The following is a 17,071-nucleotide window of genomic DNA, read 5'->3' as shown; positions in this document are numbered from 1 at the left end:
TTGCTAGACATGTATTATTAAAAATAAAAATATGAATAAGATCTACATATTTATGTGTACATGTGAGTCTCACTCATATTTTTATTTTCATGACACGTGAGGTGCCACGTTAATAATGACACATCTTGCAAGTATATGAGTATTTTTATTGTATTAATAATTTTAATAATAAAAAAATTATAATTAGAGTTATAAGATGAGAAAATATTAATAAATTAATCCTAAAAATAAAAATTTCGAATAGGGAAAAAATAAAAAATAAAAGACTGTAAAGTGGTAAACTTCAAGCATCACTGTCTATATTAGGAGAAAAATGAATTTTCTTGCATCGCACTTCGCCCCAAACGCAAGCGCGGAAAGCATTTAGCCGTCGTTATCAGCAGCGATCACCGATCATCTGTAAACCCTACTGTAATTCTATCATCTCTTGATCGCCATGAACTGAATTGAGAACCAATTATCGTTCCCTTGTACGCATATATATCCATCCATACGTACTATCTGTACTTGGTTCGACTACAATTGCAGCTAATTAGGGTTAGGGTTTCACATTTCTCGTAGTCTCCGGGCTTCCGCGCTGAACCTCAAAGATTTGGTAATGTCAAAGAGCCATTTGAGCATTTGATCGGAGGAACTATGAGGCTTCTCGAGGTTGTAGTAGGGGCTTCGCTTGCTTCACCGATCACAAATTCAACCATGGAAGGAGGAGAAGGGGCTGACCGGCCGAGACTGTACGGCTGGCTGTTCAATTGCCACGGCTTCTTGCACAATGTTGCTTTGACCGTGTTTTCGGCTCTTTTCGTTCTGTACTTGGCGTCTCAGGCGAGGAAGAGCTTTGCCAAGTTGTCAAATGGCCGGTCCCATATAATTATTGCCTATTACGGGCTTCTCTGGCTCGTTAGCGTCCTCAATCTTGCTTGGTGTTTGCTTCAGGTTTGTGCTTTTGCTGTGTCAATCTTCAAGTTTGGTTAGTTCGTTGTCATACTGCTTTCAGCAGCAGTCAATCAATCCTTGGCTTGTGGTGTTCTAAAGTCATTCTGATCCAAATCGCCTTAAGTAGGTAATTAAATGGCTTGAGGCAACTCCGCAAGCAGGCTTCAATCCTGCAAATAATGCTTTCGGAGTTAGATGGCCATAAAATGTTCTGTTATGGACTTCAAGATATATATATATATATTCCATATGGAGGAGTATTTAATATGTGGAACTAGGAAACCAGGTTAATTGGTCTGAAAGATAAAAGACACTATGAATTCAGGGAGCCTGCACTGTACAACATGGAAACACGACAGATTGCGAAGAAAAAGAAAACACACATATTGCCAATTTTTTTGCATTTAAAATACGTGATTTGGTGGAGTGTTAAGCATCCATTATTGTTAGTTTGAGCCTAGATCTTGCCCTTAGTTGTAGTATTGGCTCAAAAGGTAACACCTTGTACTGTGAGACGTCTGTGAGACTAGGTGATGGAGGAAATGGGTTAAGATGAGTTTTTGTGACTTCATATGGCTAATTTGTCCAACAACAATTAAAGAGAACTAAGTAGATCAATGTGTGATTTAGCAATTTTGTAGCTACACTCCATGAAATTGTAATGGTGCATTTTTCTGCTTTTTCATAGGTTGAGAAGATTTTCTTGGTTGAATTAACATTAACATCTAGAGCCTTGACCATGTTGATGTATAGTCCTTTTCTTGATGTAGTGTCATACCATAAATAGAGCATTCCCAATTAGATTTTAGTTGATTGGATATTTGTTTGAAGTAAAACTCCACAGGAAATTTCATGCTGACAAACTCTTAACAAGTTTTCATATAATCAACTAGTTATCATATGCTGTCTCATTATCCCATATGCTCCATTTTATGATAGTTGCTGCATAATAATATTTGAAATCTCTGATATCAGTCTTATGTTATATCTTAAAACTCATGAAATCCAATATCTCATTTGCCTATCACCTTCATGGTTTTCGTGCCTTTTTCCTTTAAGGCTTGGATGTTTCTTATGGGCTCTTTTTGTTTGTTGAGACAGGCATGGGAGTGCACTCCTGGCAAAGAAATGGCATGGAATATATTGTCTTTGTTTACTACATCCGGGATGCTGTTTCTTGAAGTAAGCTTAATGGCCTTCTTACTCCAAGGAAATTATGCCAGTGGGCTGGAAGCTTTAACACGAACTTTTGTTGTGTCGGGACTCATCATGGGTTTGGATACAATTCTCAAGGTATTCCTTATTTCATCATAATAATTTATTTCTTCCATTTCAAAGCTGGTATATGTGAGTGCCCCATCTAACAAAGTTGAAGCTCTTGGTTGCTGGCAATGAATGACTCCTTGAAATTGAACTTTTTCAAAATCTGAAAAGAAGTTTTCTTGGGCTAACACAGGCCAAATATATAGCAGGCACTATGCTTCAGATTTGAATTTCTAAAACTGACCAATTAGAATGAAGGAATACAAAAAATGACTAAGAACACAAAGAGGAATGTCATTGGGTATGTCTGCATGTCTTTCCAATTTATAAAGAGATCGTATAAGTCAACTAGAATAAAAGTAATCAGAGTCCTAAGACAACTAAACTCTTAACATACCATATTTCTGGGAAAATATTAAATAATACTACAATGCACGCAACAACTACATATCAAGCCTTAATCCGAGTCAGTTACATGACTTCTAGCTTGCCAAAATAAATCTCTATAGCAAAAATATTAAATAAATAACAATCCTAATTTTTTTTGGATTCATTCCACCTTTCTCCTTATTTTTCTTTGTTAAGTACAAAATTGCTTTCAACATCAGCCTGTGATATAGTAATCCATCCCAATCCTTTAGGCGGGACTGACTGATGTCAATTTTTGTTTGATGCTTGTGAGGTGTTCCCTTAGTGAGATGAATATGTTTTCACTGGTCAAAGATACTTTAATGGCCTTCCAGTAGCTGGTCAAGGATACCTTGATGGCCTTGGACCATTGGAAAAGGTTGCTACTATTCAGTGTACTGGCAGCCAACTATAGGCATAACATTGTAGATACTGCTCTTTTAAACTCCAATGGTACTCTGAATGGACAAATCTGATTGCAGTACTTCAAGGAGACTCTGGATCAACACTTTCATACAACTGGAAACTAAATACTCATAGATCAACACTCAGAAAAGTATTGAACCCGTGGTACCTTGTTAGTACGGTGCCTAAAATAGCCTGAAAATACCACAAATGCTATATTGGAGAGAGGCAAGTCAACTGATGGTTGCAGAGGGTGATTGGAGGGTCTTCAATACCTGCAAGACTTCTGGCTAATAGATATCACAACCTACGTCTGCATTGTGCTTCTATGATGATGCTTTGGTGATGGCACTTTACTGATGTGCAACAAGCAAATCCTCTGTTGGGGGGGGGGGGGGGGGTGTCGTAGGTACTATGCTTACTCCACTTGTGTAATTGCGGCCTGTGCCTGTACGGCTGTAGCCTTCTATGACATTGAATTCATAAAAGGGCCAACTGGTAGCAATATTACGGACTGAAATGCTCTAATACCATGTAAGGTTTCTCAGAATTGGAGAAAGACTTAGACGACCAATTAAGTTAAGGCTACTTCCAAAACCTGTTGTATGTGTTTGTTCTCTGATGCAGTCTCGTTCTATGAATTTAAAGCATCTTGGTTTGGTCTTCCACTTGCATCCACGTGGTTGCATGTGAGGTGAGGTCTTGGAAAACTTGATGTGCTTGTTAAATTCATTTCTTAACAATTTAATCATTTTGAATGGGTGGTGACTTATGTGACATTAGGGCTCTAGTTTGTAAGGGTCCAAGTATTTATGTAGCCGACTCCATATAGAGGAATAATGGCTTGGTATGTTGTTGTATTTAACCACTGACAGCCATTTGGTTGTGCCATGAGGGGGGTTGTAGGAAAATTGGACTTCTTTTCTACCTGCTTAAATTGTTCAGTGTAATGGTTACTTAACGTAGTTCGCAACTCAGGAGCTATGGGTCTTGTATCAGCTGTTGTGGAAAAGAACTGTCAGGCCTACCCCTAATTTGTTTGCATGCTTGTGCTGCAGTTCCTAAAATTTGTTGTCTAGGGGAAGGCACATGAATGATGAATCCCCATATCCACATGGCTTGTTATGTCCTTCAAGTATTCCATGTCCTACAGTTTAGCAGAATAGGTTTGTCTTAGACGAAGCAAATGAATATTAACGGGTTGCAGCTTCTTTTTATGCCACTGATTTATGTTGCGATGGTTGCCATATTTACATTTTAACAAGAATGCATTTATTATATCTTGATTGTTCTTTCATAAGCACACCTTTTGTAGGCAATCTACCTCTTTGGGTTTTCTATTCCTCTGTTCATCAATGATTTTGAAGATAAGCAAAGGGTGAAATGGGGATTATGGGTCATTCACAAGCTAGTGCTTACTGCTGTTTATGGCTTCACATTGTTCATGTACCACTCCAGATGGAGAGACAGGTTGCCGGGTCAGTCAGTTTAGCATATGCATTTCTTACGCTGCATGCTATCTTCTATTAATGTTGTGCCCTCTTAAATCAAACTGACATGTCATATCAACTTTCTGTCTCTTCTTCTTAATAGGAAGACCAGCATTCTACAACTACATCACAATAATGTTTTGCTTGAATGCAATAGCTCTGTTTGCTTCTGCACTTACTGGACATGGGTCCGGATTTGGTTTCTGGTATGCCTCAAACTCAGTTACATATAGATAAAATGGATATCTTGTCAATCCCCGAGCATTTAAATTTTCTGTGTTCTTTTTTTTTTGCTTGGCATTAAGTTCCATTTTCCACTGTGAGGCCTTGATTACTTGACCTCTGCTAGAAATGATTGGTTTTTATTTTTTTGTAATTTTAAAATTGTTCCAATGTGCTATAAGTTAAATTAATTCTGTTTATATACACCTTTTCTTTTACAGGTTGTATGATGTCACAGTTATTTTCTACCATGCCTTTTATCTTCCTCTTCTATATGTAACATTTTTAGCGGACTTTTTCCAGGTAATTTCCTACCATTCCATTTGTGACCTATTCCTTTACCCTTTTTGCCTCAAATTTGTTATAGACTTGGTAATTGTACTTAATGTGGATGACTGCAGGAGGAAGATCTACATCTGGAGAATGTGTACTACTCGGAGATGAAAGATGCCGGTTTCTTCGATGCTGATTGGGAATGACATGGTGACTTCGGAGAATGTGTACTACTCGGAGATGAAAGATGCCGGTTTCTTCGATGCTGATTGGGAATGACATGGTGACTTTGGAGGGCAACTGTAGATAAATATAGAAATATGCCCCGCTCCATTTTATGGATTTGGTTGGATGTTCATGCTGAAGAATCATGTTTGCGTATGGTATCTCAAGGACTTTACTTGAACTAGTAATGCTTAGTATCATATGTACCGAATTTATCCTTGACTCCGTTAATATAGTTTTAACTGTCCTGAGTCTTGACTCCTATTTGTGCCTTTGGAAAATGTCTTCACTCTTAGGAATGCAAATAATAATAATAATAAGAAGAAGAAGAAGAAGAAGAAGCAGAAGAAGAAGAAGGCGAGTGGGGTGTAGCTGTAATTTTCATGCGATGGCGCTCTCTTTGGTTTTTATGCATGTCGTCATTTTGTGTGTTAAGATCTCATGTGTTTTTGGTCCCCAACAGATCCCAGATTCGGCATGGGGGTTACTGATTCGCTTGCATCATTGGGTCCTCCTAGAAGCAGTGAGGCGTCTTTAAAGGTTTGTCTACTGGCAGAAGTGCTTTTTTATTTGTTCATCATCATCTTTAGTTAGTTTTCATCTCTAGATTTAATTTCTCATTTTTATAGAGTATTTGTTTACTAAAAATTTGAACGTGTGCTCGTCTTATTTTTGTTTTTACATGAGGAACTTTCAGATTCTAGAGAACATTTTCTATTCAAACAAAATGATTGCTTTATTCATCCATTTATTTATTTGACCATATTTTATTAATATAGCAAGTCTTAGTCTCACTAGAGGGGTGGAGTTGGTTACATGCATCTTAGCTTGTCAATTTTGAAAACAAAGCCTCAGTTGATAATGGAAACCTGAAATTATTATCCAAATTGTTTGTTAGGATTCAATATAAAAATTGAGAATAAGGTTCCCTTGTTTTTATTTGGAAAAAGTAAGAAAATGGGTGGGTGTTAAATTGCGTGATCTGGTTATCGATTTGGCCCTATGTAACATGTTTTTCCCCTCTAATGTTATAGGCCCGTATAAGCTCAATTCATTTCTTAAATTTTTCTGGGCCTAATCTAAGCCTAAGTCTCCTCATTGAATGCACTTACCCCTATTTAAAGGCGATCCTGTTTTAATTGAGTTAGGGCCAATCCACAATACTTTGATAGACAATTATTATGGGTCTAATATAAGCTCCAATTCATTTTTTTTGTTGTTGAAAATTGACCACTTTGGACATCCTATAAGCACGTTGGGTTGGGCCCATTTAAGACCAACATGCTTCTTTCAAGTACTCTGGACCGGTAAGCCCATTCACATTCCTCAAGTCAACTATTTGAGTTGAGCCTATTTGATAAGCCAGCCCACTTTGCCTTCTCATAAATTTCCAAGGTTGGCAGCTGCCCTTGTAAATTTCTGAAGCAACCGTATTATCGATAACTTTGTTATAAAAAGACATTTTTAATGCACGAAACTCCGAACTTCAAAAATAAAAAAATTGTAACTTTCTTTCTCTTTGGCTGTCTTTTATCTCCAACCTGGAAGCTTGGCTTGGGGTAGAAGACACACAAGATTATTGGGGTGGGTATTGGCAGTTGAAGGAAGCTTGGAGATGTGGTTTTCTAGGATGTTCCCTCTCATTTATAATGTCATTTTCAACCTCATAAAGTCCCAACAAACTTGCTGGTTTTGTTTCATTTTCACGATCAATGATGCATTGCCCCACCAAGGATTCTTGTGGGTAAAATATGAGTTTGATTCAATTGCATTTTCAAGCAGTTGAATACATCACAGGTGTGACCCTACCTTGGAATTGACCAAACCTGCCAGCCCTTGAAGCAAAGGACAGGCTTTCTTTGTGTTTGTGCTATCATTACACGTTCACACGACCGCAATCAGACACTGTTGCCACCCATGCCGATTCAACATTTATCACATTTTGTCTCTGTCTGATAAATCATCTACAAAACAATCAGGGCTAGTTGGGGTAATTTAGTAATTATATAATCTTACATTTTTATTAAACATTAATAAACGTGACATTACATTTAATTATTAAACATCACTTTTATATCATAACATAAAAAAATACAAAAAGAACAATCCTAACGAGGCATTTGGTACATGAGAAAATTTTAAATTCTTGGAATTCATGATTTTTGAGAATATTCGTAAAAATTTTTGATTTTTAGAATCTATGTAATTCTATATTTGGTTAATTTTAAACATTCTCAAGAATATTGAGTATTTTTTTTTTAAAATCTTACATTTCTATGTTTGGTTTAAATGTAACATTTCTAGAAATTCATGTTATTTTTTTAAAATTACCCTTATTTGAGTTTTTATTTAAAAATGATAAATTCTTTCTAGTATTTAAAATATTGAGATCCACATTCTCTTTAGAAAGTTAAAAAATATCATTTTGTTTTATACATTATATATATGTATGTGTGTGTATATATATACATAATATATATATATATATGTTTGTACACGAGAGCAAGAGGATAAGGAGTGTTTTAGTTTTTTTATTTGTTAAAAACTTTTATTAGTTCACGAAAATTCAAGATTTTCAACCCAATGAGAATTTTTTTGTGAGAAAGTTGATTAAAAATAAATACTGAGAATGTTATTTTTTTAGATTTTTTTTTTAAATTATATCAAACATGGAAATGTAGATTTTTAACCTAACATTTCGAGAAATCTAAAAATTTCTTTTCTACCAAACACCCCTAAAAACATGGTGTAAAGAAGTATTTATATTATTTAAATCAACAACTTTATTATTGTTATTAATATGTGATTATTGTATCATTGCAACCAGAGCCGGCTCTAGGCCTCAATTTTTTTTTTTAAACTTATGTATATATGTATATAAAAATTAAAAAAAAAATTAGCAAAAGAAGTTGTCGTTTGTACCTTGTCAAAAGAAGATTTGATTGTTATTTTTATTTTGTTGGTACATGTGATGATTGTTTTTACTTCAATTAATTATGTAGGATGAAAATAGGAATGTCAACGGTTCGAATTTGTACGGTTCTATAAAAATTTAGTAACCAAATCATTTTTAACGGTTCTGAAAAAATAAGAACCGTAATCAAACCATTACATATATAAAACCAAACCATGACCAATCCGTCACACTGGACCAATTTCAGTTCGATTTCGATTCTATCCAATTAACATTTAGCTTCTAAATATTTTCGCAAAATATGAAATTACAAACAAATTTGTTAATTAAAATAAACCCATAACTTCATTAATTCTTCGAGTCTTGAAGTAAAAGTAGAACAAAATAATTCATAGACTATTTCATCATTTATGCATATGTATATATATATATACCCAAAAAATTATAATATATATAAAAATATAATATCGGTTTCGGTTCGGTTCGATTCGATTCGAACCATGGTTTGAAAAAAGAATAATCAGTAACCAAACCAAATATATCGATTTATAATTTTTTAGAACCAGAATCTAACTATTGAATCATAAAATCAATCTAAAATGCACGATTTGGTCTAATTTGGTCCGGTTCACCAGTTTTCGGATATTTTTTGACAACCCTAGATGAAAGGAAAACTGATCAAATCAAGAAATACTTACGGAGATTCGGGAGGAAGCATGTAGACTCAAATATGTAGTTTTCATTTTTTAATGCAATATTTACAATGCAGGGTACTCTTTTTATTTCGTTTGGGATTTTGTCCCATTGAGTTTTCCCCAAATAAGATTTTAATGGGATCCTAAATTATTCATTCTTTATCTTTTGTAAATTTTTACAATTTTAATAAAATTAATTAATTAATATTTTTTATTTTTTATTTAATTTATATAAAAGGACACGCTTAAAAAAATTTAACCTGAGCCTCAAAAAAAACCCAGGACCAGCTCTGATTGCAAGCATAGAAATATATCAGCCTCCACCCAATAAAGTTACTCAATATTTGCAAAGCTAAAGACATTATTAGTGGTTTTAAGGAGAGGAGAAGTTGAAAAGGCCTACATAAAAACATTGCATTTGTGGGGCAGATAAATAAGTCTACGCTTCTTCTATAAAAGGGGAAAGGATAAGTTGAAAAGGCACTTTCAAAAGGTTCTAGGCTATAGCTTTAATTTAATATTATTATTTTCATAGTCAAAATTATCTGAATAGCAACCCAAAAAAAGTCTTTCTGAAGTTGGAACCCACCAAAAATTATGATAAAAAATAATAAAAAATGAGAATTTTAATAGACATAAAATAAAAGGTTTTATACTAAGAAAGGAAAGATAGGATATTATAATGGCGCTTGAAAGATCAATTGATTTGATTTGGTTACTTGTGACTTAACAACACATGGTTTTACTTTTAGTAACTTAAGAGCAATATTAATAAACTTACCACAAAAAAGAAGTATTCCCAAGAAGGTAATTGCCAATTACCCAAATTTATTTGAGAGTCATTTTATAAAGTTAGACAGTCTTACCGAGCACCTCATCGAATAGGGGCAAAATAACGAATTTGTCCCTACCCACTTTGTAAATTTGCAAAGCGAGCCACTGCTCTCTCTTCTCCCTTCTCACGACCGTCGTCTCGTTGCTACCCTCGTCTCTTTGCCATTGTTGATAGTCAATGTAGCGATTATCGACGAGACGAGGCGACGATGACAGAAAGATGATGGAGACAGAGATGCGAGGTGAGGTGACGGTAGAGAGGAGGCAGTAGCCATGGGAGGGGAGAGGAGAGAGTAGGACATGGGAGCAAATTCGTCTTTTTGCCCTCTTTCGATAATCCGATCGGTAAACCCAGTCAGGCTCTCTAGATTTTTCCTTTATTTGGATTGAATAAATAAGTGTTACCTAAAGACATGCAAATCCTCTTTGTTTAAGAGATTTTTCTCCCATGAATTCAATGCATTGTTTCACATGATTAGCTACTAATTAGGTCAAACAAGAGTTCAAAATTTTGAGTTTCATGTATTTGGATTCCGAGATTATTTAAGGTATAATGATAAAAAGAATTATTGATGTTATTATTAAAATTTAATTTATTAATTTTATAGATGACACGTGAGAGTAATAAAAAAATATTAGTATAAATTTGATTTCGTTGAACTTAACCTAATAGGTGAAGTGAGAAGCTAAAAATAACTATTTGTTGGTATTCTGACATGATATTATCTTTAAATTATTATATAAATTTAATTGATTTTGTTTTTTTATATTTTAGAATTATGATTTCACGTAAAATAAATAAAATTTATTTTAATAACAAATATGAACTTGGTAAGGCTGACATTAGGGATCGGTTGTTGTTTCACAAAAGAGAATATTACTTGTATCGAAAATCATTGGATATAAACAAATAAATTTAATATAATATATTTTTATAATTATAATTATTTCATATGGCTATTTTTAATTAAACTATGTGAAAATAATAATGCGAATACCATCTGACATCTGTTTTCTCCAGAATATAACAGCGAAGCGAATTGGAGCCGAGCCGAGCCGAGCCGAGGGAAGGAAAATACCAAAAACTGCCGTCGCAACCGCCCCGAGTTCATAGTCGTCTGTCTCACATTGCTACCCATTTTGTTGCCTTCCACTCCCCTCCACTCTCTCTCTCTGTCTCTGTCTCTCTCTGCATTTTCTAGGGTTTCACATCCCGCCGAGGCCAAACATTGCCTTTCAGTCTACATCTTCCTCTACGTGTACTTGTAGTTGCATCCAATCAATCACCGAAGCGGCAAGTTTACGCAATTCAGTCACGGCCGGATTCACACCCAAAATTCGTCCGATATAAGTTTCATCTTCACGCTACGTGTTTCCGGACTGCTCAGCTGTAAGTTCTCCTTCTATGTCTGATCACGACGGCGCTAGTAGTAGTTCTATTAGTATTAGTTGCTCTTTCTCTGTTCGTGATCGATCTGAGTTTAAATATTTGAGGCGTTTATCTTTTGTTCCTGTTTGGTGGCGTTGTTTTCGATTCTTCATGTATTAGATTCTGGCAACTGGCTTTTTGTGAGCTTGTGGTAAAATTGAGTCAAATTTGTTCCATCTCGGTCTTGATTTTGTTATGGTTAAATGGCTTGACGCGAGATTACAGTTTTTTTTTAATTGTTTTGAATGATCTTGCAGGTTGAGAGATCTTTGTCTCTTGAGATACTGCGTGTTTTAATGCTCAAGGGGTTTTATAGGGATTTTGAGAAGGTTAGAGATGAGTGCAGAGCTGTTGGATATTCAACCTAGAGAAATCAAGTTCGTATGTGAGTTGCTCGATCTTGATCATCTCTTTAGCCATTAGTTTTCGCCTTCTCGGTGCTATGCACCGCTGTTTTTGTGAATTTTGGCACAATCAATTGATCAAACTAAAAAAAAAGTATAAATTAATTGAACTGATTATTTATTGGTTCAGAAGGAACGGCATTCCAACAGCTTTGCAAGTCCAACTTCATAATTGGGATATTTTCCTTTGTTTATCCTGCTGTAAACTGTTATTTTTTACTTTCTGTTGTATCCTAGTGAGGGTTTTAATTCACAGTTTATGGGAGTGGGTAAAACTTTAGTGCAAATTGGTTTTAATTCTCATAGCACTAGCTTGCTAATGTTTGTCCTTTATCTTTTTATAGTTGAATTGAAGAAGCAGAGTTCTTGCACCATTCAACTAGTCAATAAGTCCAACAACCATGTTGCTTTCAAGGTGAAGACACATTTTTCGTATCCATAAAACTACCGGTCAAGCAATGCACTTGAACAATTGACAGTTCACACTGTGTATGTTTTTGGCTTTGGCAGGTTAAAACTACATCTCCAAAGAAATATTGTGTGCGACCAAATACAGGAATTGTTAAGCCAAACTCAAATTGTGATTTCACTGGTACGTCCTAAAACGTGTCATATAAAAGACTATGAGTTGTAAGGATTGTTTTTATATTTTGGGATAGAAGGAGAAATGAGATCAAAACCACGAGTGTTTACCTGAGTATAAGTATTGGTATAAATTGAATGGATATGGCTTTGGACCCCTGGACTTTATCTTAATGATTAAGGAATGCAAACTTCATTTTTTTTTTCTTTTTTTGTAGTTGCATCTGAAAAAAACATTTCCTCAAGGTTAATTGATATTAATGGATTTGCAGTAATTATATGAAGATCCATGGTAGTATCATGATTCCTAGGTGATACAAGAATATATTAATGGTATCTGCACTAAGATATTCTATAACGTTCTATATTTTGTATTGAATCATGCACCAGTCTGACTGTTTGTTGCCATAATCTTCTTTTTCTCTCTTTTAATATTTTTTTTTTTGTTTTGTTTTTGTTTATTGTTGTCAAAACATGGTGTCATGTAGTTACGATGCAAGCACAAAGGTTACCTCCTCCTGACATGATATGCAGAGACAAGTTCTTAATCCAGAGCACAGTTGTTCCTGCAGGGACAGCAGATGAGGACATTACATCTAGCATGGTAAGTCGTTATTTTCTTGTATGCAAATTTCCTGGTCCTGATTCTGCGCATTCTGGTCTCTTATGGTTTAGTTTATCAGTTTTCCAGAGATGATGGCAGATATATTGATGAGAACAAGCTGAGAGTGGTCCTTGTCAGCCCCCCCAATTCTCCAGTATTATCACCAATCGGTAGATCGTTTATACAGGTGCCAGATGGTGAAGCTTCAATACTGACTGAGCAAGTGATGAGGAAAGTTGAAAGCATTAGGCCACACCAAGCTGTAAGAGATTCTGCTTTGCCTTGAGATGCAGCTCATCTTTGACTTGGTTCTTCTTCAATATATTTCAATGTGTGTTACATGCCAATGTCAACTTGCTTCCATTAAGTCCTGGTCATGTGACTGGTGCCGCCTTAAATTATTTCAATATATTTTATATGCTGATGTTGACTTTCTCTAATTTAGTCTCATGGCCATGTTCTCCTTAGGAGGCCTTTTAGGTGATTGTACAAGTGAACATAAGGGTAGATTGGGGCTTAGTATGTTCTGAATCTTTTTCGTGATGTCATTCGAAAACATAGTATACTGATTTTGTTCTTTTTTTTTTTTATGGCTTCAGATTCCTGAAGATATAGAAGAGGCCACAATGGAAAATGATCATGAGGTAAAACCAGCAAAGGTTGTTGAGTATAAACCAATGGAAGCCGTGGAGGAGCAAGTAAAGGATGTGGAATACAGAACAACGAAAGATGCAGAGGAGCAAGAAAAGAGTTTGGAGTATGGAATACCAAAAGATGTGGAGCAGCCAGCAAAGGATGACCCAGCACCGAATGTGGAGTATAAAACACTGAAAGAAGTGTATGACCCACTGAATGATGTAGAGGATAAAACAGTGAAGGATGTGGTGGATCCAACAAAGGGTATGGAACATAAAAGCGAAAATGACTTGGAAGAGCAGAAGTTGGTCAAAGATATTGAGGAGATGAAGTCAAAGCTAAACAAACTTGAATTAAAGCTAAGTGAGGTCAGTTTAGCTCCATTCCTTTCCTTTTCTCATCATAATGTTTTAGTAGTTTGGTAGGGTACTTAGCTCTTTGAGATCTCTCTTCCAAGTTGCAACTATACTTAGAATTAGTATTTTGTGTATTCATTTTTTTCTATTTTTATACGTTTTGGTAGTATGGCCTCTGTCTGTATGTGTTTCATTTTCTTCCTGTTCACACCACTTTTTTTCCCAACCTTAAAAATGTGAAAATATGTCCCTTTTTTACTATTTTGATTAATAATGTTGTACATCTGTGGCTTATGAAATGAATAACTTGCCACTATTTTATATAAATAAAAACTGTATTTAAATATAGCTCAATGCTTGCAATATCATGTCAAAATTCATGGCCATCTCATGTATTTCTGATCTTCTTGGTGTTAACAGATTACTTGTACCAACCATATAATTGGAACCAATTTCGTTAAAGTGAGTATTTTTTGGCTGTCTAACAAGAAAATTTTAGGGCCTGTTCAGTTGTAGAAAACATTTTCTAATTTTTCAACTTTAATTTTGTATTTGAATGATTGAATCTCCAAGTAGAAAACTAAGACTGCGTTCTCTTTACTTTTTAATTTTCAGTTTTGAATTTTGAATTCATTTTCAATTTTCTGTTTTAGTAATCTGTTTTTAGAAAATTAAAAACGCGTTTTCTTTGTCATTTTGAAAAATTATTTCTCAAAACAGAAAATTAGAAAACGCGTTTTCTTTGAAATTTTGAAAATATTTTTTTAATAATATTTTATTCAATTAATTTGATTATTCAATAAATTATAAATATTTAATGTTAATATATTATTAAATATATATATATATTTTAAAGTTAATAAATTTTGTAATATTTTTTTTATTATAATAATAAAATATGAATAAATAAATAAATAAATGTGTTTTGAGTTTAGAGTTTGTTTTGGACGAAAACATTCAAAACAATTTTTTATTGTTTTGAGTTTTCTTTACAATTTTTTTTTTTTATTCTTAAAAATATATTTTTAAAAACAGCATAGAGAATGCGTTTTGATTATTTTAGAAAATTGAAAACTAAAAATGACTTGAAAATATTAAAGAGAACGCAACCTAAAAACTCAAATTTCTAATTTCTCAACTTTATACTATAAATTGCAAACATCAAAAAGATGTTTTCTAAATTTTTTAAAAAATGAATTCTATTACTATTTGAAACACAAAATATTAGCATATTTAGTTATAAAATTGGAGTTGAAACTAAAAAATGTTTTCCAAAACTGAAAGGACTCTTAATTTCTGGATTTTAGGTATATTGAGCAGAATAGCAAGAATATTGTAAGTCTTTCTGGAGATCATTTGCCAATAACTCCAAACAGTCCTTGGTCACTTTGCATAGACGCTTTAACTGTTTTCAATGTGAGATATGCTATCAGTTCTCTTCCAGCTCAGATTGATTTTCGTGATTCTCATATGAAATGCTTTAATTTTAATCCTGGTCCTATCTCTACTTTCTTCTGCTTTGTCACCACCTAAAAGTGGTAAAAATTATCATTGTGGAGCCCATGTTCAAGGGACAGCACTCATGATATTTTTTATGCCATTGCAGGCTGAAGTTACCATTTCAAAGCTAGCAGAGGAGAGGAGATGGACTGCCCAAGAAAGGGAAACTTTACACGAGGAATTGGTACGGCATCATTGTTACTTGTGGTGGCATGTTTCTGGTTTCTCAATCCAAGTTCATGGTTTCAGACAAAGCCCTGAACAAATTCTATATCATCCATGCAACTTCATGTGGTTGTAATGGAGTGGAATGACCTGAATGATAAAAGGATCAGTGCAGCCCCCACAATAGGGTTGCTGTGCACAAGAGAACCGAAAGACTGAGACCCAACCCATCCCATCCCATCCCACCCCATTCTCTATAATTCAGTTTAGTTTTGGATCTCAAAATGATGGAATTGATAATTTTGATTCAGTTCTTGGATCTTAATTTTTGAAAAGCAACCCAAATTGATACTAAAATAAACTAGGACTAATCCAAAATCAAATGAAACATGGTATTTTTCATGATTTTGTATACAAAATATGCATATTTTCATATCACTAATCTAAACCACACCAAATTTTATTATATTACTAGTTGCACTTTTTTTTTTCTTTTTCATTTATTTAGTTTGGCAGAGAGAGTCAAATAAATTGGTTCAGATCCGACCCCAGTAAGTAACCAGTCAAATTGAGACTAATATTGAACCAGTGCAATTTGGTTTAGGTCACTTTTGGATCCAAAATATTTAAAACCATCCTGATTGATTTGGTTTTATCTAATGCAAAACTGGATCGAGCCAACCTGTGTCTGTGTGCCCGAACTCCATGTCATGTCATCAGTTTTCATGAATACATCACCCTATGCTTACATGAATTGCCAACTATTGACTTTGCTTGCTTTTGATTCCCTGTGAGCCACTTTACCAACATTTTTGGAGGGTCAGCTGGACTAGGAGCTTTAGCTTATGCATGAGTTTACCAAAATCACTTCTTGGGGGGTTATGAAGTTCTGACCCTTTCATCCATTGTCATTTCTCTTTGGTCCACGACTTGTTCACCACATATAAGTTGCAACCGTTTGCTTGTATTGCCTTTTAACTTTGGCCTCCTTCCTTTGCAGGTTATGTTGAGAAACAAAAGAGATGTAAGAAAAGCTCAAGTGGGATTTCCTTTCCTATTTGTTTGTACTGTGGCGCTTATCAGTGTGGTACTTGGATACCTTGTACGTGGCTGAAAGAGAGTCCTCGTCATAGATATGATATGGCTGTAGCCTAGGAACTTTTGGTATGATAGTAGTAGCCCTCTTATACCAATATATATGAGCAAAGAACTTAGAAGACTGAAGGTCAACTTTGTGGATATGACCAAATTTGAAGATATAGTTTTGGGTATATGGCAATCAATAATGTGACCGCTCAATTAAACAATAAGATTGTTTGGTTCACAGGTGTAAAAGTTTTTGAGTATAGGTCAATAAGAAACGTGCACCTGAAGGTTCTGATGGTTTTGTTAATTGGTATGGTAAGTCTTATCGCCAGTGGTTATGGTGGTGGAAGTTTAATAGATTATTATGAAGTTCTCCACTTTCGGGGGCCCTTTTATGATCTTTGCAGCTTTGAGCTTCATTGTTCAGAGTTTTACTTGAGTAGACAATCTTGTGGAGGTTGTTCTAGTCTTCTAGCCGTTAGTTTTTAGAATTGGTATACGGCCTTTAGCTAGTGCTACTGGGATTTACAGGTCAGTCTGTTAAAGTGGTTATGCAGAAGAAAATCTATCTACTGTGTGAATGTATAGTTAAGCAGTTCTAGTGATTATTTGTAACAGAAAATATCTTAGCTTGAAGTCTGTACTGA

At 34.7% G+C, this 17,071-nt stretch overlaps 2 protein-coding genes across 3 annotated transcripts; both read left to right on the top strand.

The window, feature by feature from the left end:
* The first annotated feature begins 314 nt into the window (after positions 1-314).
* On the top strand, positions 315-5,481 carry LOC127801695 (protein CANDIDATE G-PROTEIN COUPLED RECEPTOR 2). The gene is made up of 6 exons (XM_052337035.1): positions 315-933; positions 2,035-2,226; positions 4,325-4,487; positions 4,603-4,705; positions 4,943-5,024; positions 5,123-5,481. Exons 1-6 carry the CDS (start codon positions 637-639, stop codon positions 5,198-5,200), a joined length of 915 nt encoding a protein of 304 aa, XP_052192995.1. The 5' UTR covers positions 315-636; the 3' UTR covers positions 5,201-5,481.
* Positions 5,482-10,779: 5,298 nt separating this feature from the next.
* LOC127801694 (vesicle-associated protein 2-2) lies at positions 10,780-16,801 on the top strand. Of its 2 annotated transcripts, none has more exons than XM_052337033.1 (9): positions 10,780-11,052; positions 11,349-11,476; positions 11,840-11,910; positions 12,006-12,087; positions 12,566-12,681; positions 12,761-12,943; positions 13,281-13,685; positions 15,280-15,357; positions 16,339-16,801. In XM_052337033.1, the coding sequence occupies exons 2-9, from the start codon at positions 11,428-11,430 to the stop codon at positions 16,450-16,452; spliced, it is 1,098 nt and encodes a 365-aa protein (XP_052192993.1). In that variant the 5' UTR covers positions 10,780-11,052; positions 11,349-11,427; the 3' UTR covers positions 16,453-16,801. The 2 variants fall into 2 exon arrangements, with proteins under 2 accessions (XP_052192993.1, XP_052192994.1); XM_052337034.1 differs by lacking the exon at positions 10,780-11,052 and adding an exon at positions 11,067-11,242.
* The last annotated feature ends 270 nt before the right edge of the window (positions 16,802-17,071 follow it).

This window comes from Diospyros lotus, chromosome 5 (assembly GCF_014633365.1).
Source record: "Diospyros lotus cultivar Yz01 chromosome 5, ASM1463336v1, whole genome shotgun sequence".
Lineage (NCBI taxonomy): Eukaryota > Viridiplantae > Streptophyta > Magnoliopsida > Ericales > Ebenaceae > Diospyros > Diospyros lotus.
The sequence above is the reverse complement of the archived record's forward strand: the minus strand, read 5'-3'. Positions and strand labels throughout refer to the sequence as shown.